We start from the raw sequence: 6,366 nt of genomic DNA, 5'->3' as shown, positions 1-6,366 counted from the left end.
ATACTTTCAAGAGAAGCGGGGGAAATGCACCCCCACTTTATGTTTAATGTCTGTATGTGTGTCTGTTTATTTTAAGAAAAATTAATTTAAAAAATTATTTTTTAAAAAAGAGATTTTAAAGAAATAAAAACTGCAGCACTGGAAAGTGCTCAAGCGGTAGTGGTATTGGGTTGGAAAGAGTCCATAAAATGGACACTACAGAACTGGTAGTGGTACATGGTGGATCACATTCATTTTGAAATCATGGAAATAAGATTAAACAACTTTGATGAAAATAAACTGGAGAAGCTGATGGCACGATGGAATAAGGTGAAAGGTTGTATGCGGAGTAGAATCTGTGACGCAAATGTGAAAAATAAACTCCAATCACTCATTCATATATATATATATATATATATATATATATATATATATATATATATATATATATATATATATATATAAAAACTAGTAAATATTTGAACCCCCCTCAATTGGTGGTGGTGGTGATGGTTATTGTCGGTCGGGTGATGGGCACACGCACTGGGCACTGTTTTATGTTTGTTTTATGTAACCATATTTACAAAATCAATAAAAATATATTTTAAAAATAACCATGTAGTAATCTATATCAAGGAAAGGATAAAAGAAAAGATTGAAGAATAGAGGAGGAGATATATGAAGGGAAGAAAAGATACATGAGGAAAGGATGAAGAAAATGATACAGGGGACGGAAGGCACACTAGTGCACTTATGCATGCCCCTTACTGACCCCTTAGGAACCTGGAGAGGTCAACCGTGGATAGTCTAAGGGAAAAATGTTAAGGGTTAGGGGTTGACACTATTGAGTCCGTTAATGAGTTCCACGCTTTGACAACTCGATTGCTAAAGTCATATTTTTTACAGTCACGTTTGGAGCGGTTAATATTAAGTTTGAATCTGTTGTGTGCTCTTGTGTTGTTGCAGTTGAAGCTGAAGTAGTTGTTGACAGGCAGGACGTTGCAGCATATGATCTTGTGGGCAATACTTAGATCATGTTTTAGGTGCCATAGTTCTAAGCTTTTTAGACCCAGGATTGTAAGTCTAGTTTCGTAGAGTATTCTGTTTGGAGTGGAGGAGTGAAGGGCTCTTCTGGTGAAGTATCCTTTGGACATTTTCGAGGGTGTTGATGTCCAAGATGCACATGCGTGGAAGCCCTCCCAGAGCCTCTGTGTTAGCCAAACATCACCTCGCCGGCACACACATGCATGTTGGAGCTGAGCGTGCCACTTGCCATAGGTTTGCCATCACTGCTCTATAGGAACCTAGCATCTGTATTTGCTCTGTGTGCGTTAAGCCTGGATTGTGCTCAGCTATTTGATTTTAGTGCTAAGCTATTTGTGCGAATGACAAAACTATTTTGGGGGGGGAGAGAGAGAGAAAGAGAGGAAATTCCAGGCCTCCAATCCAGGCTACAAGCCAACCCTGCAGAAAACAGATGTTTTCTGTCTGGTTATTTTTAATCACTGACTTCCAAATGCTTTTGGGACTTTCAGTTCCAATATATATACTCCTGGGTATGAGAGAGAGAGAGAGAGAAAATATGATATTTTCCCACCGATATGCCAGCTATGAAATTCACTTCACAGTTCCTTCCTGATTGAAGGAATCTCCTCATTCCATGAGGCAAAGGTGGGTTTCAGCAGGTTCCTATCAGTTCTGGAGAACCTGTAGTGAAAATTTTGAGTAGTTTGAAGAACCAGTAAATACTACCTCTGATTGGCCCCGCCCCCATCTATTCTCTGCCTCCCAAATCCCAGCCGATCAGGAGGGAATGGGGATTTCACAATATCTCTCCCCAGACACGCCCACCGAGCCACACCATGCCCATCGAGCCACGCTCACAGAACCAGTAGTAAAGCATTGAAACCCAACACTGCTTGAAGGTGTGTCTACTCAACGATAGTGTGTTTGTGGGGGGGGGTCTCTTTCCTTTCTGAATATAACTCAACCCTTTGCATTTTATATTATGGTAAACTCTAATAAAAACTTTTTTAAATAGAGAGAGGCTAGAGTAACAGAATTTGGCAAATCAGATTCTGCTATGTCCCCTCTTATACCCATCCAAATTAAGGAGGTGTCTGTCTGAGTCCTTTATGTATCCTTTCTGCTTGTTTTGAACATAATAATAATAATAATAATAATAATCATAATAATCATAATAATAATAATAATAATAATAATAATAATAATAATTTATTAGATTTGTATGCCGCCCCTCTCCGAAGACTCGGGGCGGCTCACAACAACGATAAAAACAATATTATACAGGCACAAATCTAATATTAAAAAAAATTAAAAACCCTATCATAATTAAAAACCAAACAGCACATACATACCAAACATAAATTATAATAAGCCTGGCGGAAAGGTGTCTCAGATCCACCATGCCTGGCGGTATAGGTGGGTCTTAAGTAGTTTACGGAAGACAAGGAGGGTGGGGGTAGTTCTAATCTCCGGGGGGAGTTGATTCCAGAGGGCCGGGGCCGCCACAGAGAAGGCTCTTCCCCTGGGAAGACGACATTGTTTAGTTGACGGGACCCGGAGAAGGCCAACTCTGTGGGACCTTATCGGCCGCTGGGATTCGTGCGGTAGCAGGCGGTTCCAGAGGTATTCTGGTCCAATGCCATGTAGGGCTTTAAATGTCATGACCAACACTTTGAATTGTGACCGGAAACTGATCGGCAGCCAATGCAGGCCACAGAGTGTTGTAGATACGTGGGCGAATCTGGGAAGCCCCACGATGGCTCTCGGGGTTGCGTTCTGCACGATCTGAAGTTTCCGAACACTTTTCAAAGGTAGCCCCATGTAGAGAGCATTGCAGTAATCGAACCTCGAGGTGATAAGGTATATTATAAACCGTGTTTTCCCCTTGTCACTTTGTATTTGTATTTATTAGATTTGTATGCCGCCCCTCTCCGAAGACTCGGGGCGGCTAACAACAGTATAAAAAGACAATGTAAACAAATCTAATATTAAAAACAATCTAAAAAAACCCAATTTAAAGAACCACTCATACATACAAGCATACCATGCATAAATTCTATAAGCCTAGGGGGAAGGTAAATTTCAATTCCCCCATGCCTGACGGCAGAGGTGGGTTTTAAGGAGCTTGCGAAAGGCAAGGAGGGTGGGGGCAACTCTGATATCGGGGGGGAGCTGGTTCCAGAGGGTCGGGGCCACCACAGAGAAGGCTCTTCTCCTGGGTCCCGCCAAACGACATTGTTTAGTCGACGGGACCCAGAGAAGGCCAACTCTGTGGGACCTAACCGGTCGCTGGGATTCGTGGGGCAGAAGGTGGTCCCGGAGATATTCTGGTTACTTCCTGCAAAGTAATTTCCCTGTCTCTCTACAATAATCTATCTGATGCCTGTTATTTGTTTGTTGGCACAACCAAGTTTTTTCTCTCAGGATGGAATCAATGCCGGAGAAATATGTATGAAAATGCAAAGCTTTTGTGTGTGTGTGTGTGCATGTGTGTTTTGTTGTCAGTGTTTTCAAAATTACAAGCAGATGGATGGGAATGTGAGTCAGAATAATTGAAAATTGGAATCCACTGCAAAGGATCATTCTGCTTGTCCCGATTTTACCAGCTCCATCTGAGATTTAGCTTTCATCTAATAAATTGTATTAAAGTTTGTTGCAAAAATAAAAACCAGACACCTAATTCAGCTCAATTCATTAACTTATTTATAAACATAGTAGCAGATGAATTTACAATACCATGAGCAGAGTTCTTCTTCAATGTAGTTACAAATAAACACACAGACAGCAGAGTTCAGAGTGGAGAAGAGAGTACACAATGTGGTCAGAGAGCAGAGTGGACCTGGAGCCACACTTAGCCTTAAGCTTAAGTTTTCAGTTTCAATTCTCTGCGCAGACTCAGAAGTGTTTAATTCCCATTGGCTGACTCAGTTGCTCTGCCTAGGCATTGGCTGACCTTGTTACCACTGGCTCTCCTGGTCATGAATATTCTAACACATCATGTTCTCCAATGATTGGTAATTCTACAGTTCTCATCCATTCCCCAAACATGATAGCCTAGAGATTGCTTCACAATCAGACCGAGCAAGCAAAATTAATTGTAATTGTAATTAATTGCAATTTTCAAATTACAATTACTCTTTCAAAATTACAAGCAGGTAGAGTTTTCCAGAAAAATGAAGCTTTTGTCCCTGTTTCCTTTCCACTGGAAGACCCTAAAATAATGAGAAAATATTTTGGTGCTGGAATGAATTGTATAAAGAGACTTTACATGCAAAGCATGTTGATGGACTTCTTGTGCGATAACTAACATCTTTCTTCCTAATAAATGCTACCGATCACAACCTTATGAATGTATTTTTTTATTCTTACTATGAATGTATTTTTAAGATGACTACGATCATCTTATAGCTTTATGTAAAATGAAGGCACCAAAGACAAATTCCTTGTGTGTCCACTTGGCCAATAAAGAATTCTACTCTACTCTACTCTACCCTAGAGCTATGCAAAGAAGGGATCGATTGAAGGAGTATTACAAGTCATCATCGTAGCACCTGGGCTGGGTGTGGTTCTTATACTGAGGGCTGGGTGTGGTTCCCTTAATAAGGGCTAAAGGGATAAAAGGGAACAAAGGCCCAAGGCAAACTGTGGCTGTTTATCTGTGTTATTTTGTGATTCCTGCTCTGAAGTTTCTGTTCCGTGCCGTTGGAGTTTTCAACACAGCTTTTTCAGACCAGTGGGAGGTGAAAACTCTGGGACTTGCTGTTTGCTCCAAAGATTCAAAAGGATTCCTGAAATGTCTTTGCTCATTCCAGGTTGTCTTTGTTTGTTTTTTCCTGTGTTTTTGTATGTGGCTGAAGTAAGCCTTGCACTATCATTGTTTTCGGACACTGAGAACTGTTTTGAGTAACCCTTTTTTGTTTATTTAATACATGTTTGCTGATTAGCAGAGCACGTGTGTATTTGATTTCTTTTCCTTGGACTGTTACGCATTGCTTGAGCCAGTCAGAACATACTCTACTCTACTCTACTCCACACTACACTACACTATACTACACTCTACTCTACTCTAATCATAACGTCTGAGTTTGTTCCTAGAACCAACCACAAAGAAGGAAGTCTGTCTTCACTAGTTCTGAAGGGAACTGAAGACTCTACATCCATCCGATAGTGAATGAGAAACACAACTGAACATTAATTTTCACCATCACAGTTAGTGATAATATTACAGCACATTAGCCTGCCCTTCTATTCTTAGCCTTAACAACTCTACTCTCTACTTTCTACTCTCCTGGACCTCAAAAGCATTAACTCAAGTGCTTTGAGCCTCTGAGTAACGAAATGATTTTCCTTTTGAAATATTGATGATTATAGAAAATGCAGAAACAAACGGAATCACCAAATCTTTAGGTGACCTGATGATTTAAAACATCTAATGAAGCATGCATCGGATGTAAGTTACAGCTCACAAAACACCAACATTGTTTTTAATAAACTTTCTCAGCTGAAAAAGTGCTACCCAGACTCCAGATTTGGGAATACCATAGACCAGCTCAGTGTTTTTTCCTTGGATGAAATCTTTACATTTGGCAAAAATCATGCCAGGAGTTTCCTCAGGAGGACACCAGAAAGAATTGTGAGGAAGAGTCCAAACCATCTGGGAATGGTATTAACACGCCCAGAGGACCCTGGACCAGTCACGTTACGCCGTAGGCTGTCGGTTGAGAACTCCTGTGGGAATTTTGTTGTGCATTGGAAAGCATGATGTCTACTGTTCTCAGGAGCCATGGCTTCATATGCAGCCAGACTACCGCAGAGAGCCTTGTTTGCACATCCTTTCATGCGGACCACTATACCTGTGGAGAAAAGGAAAGGGATGAGTCAGTGAAGGTCTGGAAATATTTTTACTACCACATTGTAGATGTGAACATAAGAACCTAAGAAGAGCCATGCTGATTCAGGCCAAAGCCCATCGAGTCCAGCATTCTGTGTCACACAGTGGCCCACCAATTGTCCAGGGGGATCTTGAGCAGAAGCAGAAGGCAAGACCCTCCCTTTCCCTTGACCCCAAACAAATGGTACTCAAGGGAATCCTGCCTGCCTCAACCAGGCGGCACATGGACATCCGTTTCAATAAGCCTGCAAGCCGGTAAGGGTTGTGGTTAGCTCTGGCCCAGCTCCTGCACCAAGGACTGTGGATGTGGGGGAGACATCCACATGCTGCAGGCCTGTTTTGCCCCCGGTGGAATCTGATGATGAAGGCTCCTCAGACCGAGAAGACATGAGTGACAGGGAGGAGGAGAATGGGGCAGACAGCTCAGAAGGAGATCAATTCTCTAGCTCCTCCATGGATTCAGAACAAGA

At 41.7% G+C, this 6,366-nt stretch overlaps 1 protein-coding gene across 1 annotated transcript in view; it reads right to left on the bottom strand.

Annotated features, from left to right (window-relative positions):
- Positions 1-3,685: 3,685 nt before the first annotated feature.
- The window catches only part of LOC139174436 (phospholipase A2 inhibitor NAI-like), an 11,869-nt gene continuing 9,188 nt past the window's right edge, over positions 3,686-6,366 (bottom strand). The window contains exon 5 of the mRNA XM_070764800.1: positions 3,686-5,858. Coding sequence (XP_070620901.1) covers positions 5,599-5,858 — 260 coding nt within the window. The 3' untranslated portion in view covers positions 3,686-5,598. The remainder of the gene's footprint in view (positions 5,859-6,366) is intronic.

Source organism: Erythrolamprus reginae, chromosome 11, assembly GCF_031021105.1.
Source record: "Erythrolamprus reginae isolate rEryReg1 chromosome 11, rEryReg1.hap1, whole genome shotgun sequence".
Taxonomy (NCBI): Eukaryota; Metazoa; Chordata; class Lepidosauria; order Squamata; family Dipsadidae; genus Erythrolamprus; species Erythrolamprus reginae.
This window is presented reverse-complemented; position numbering and strand designations above follow the sequence as displayed.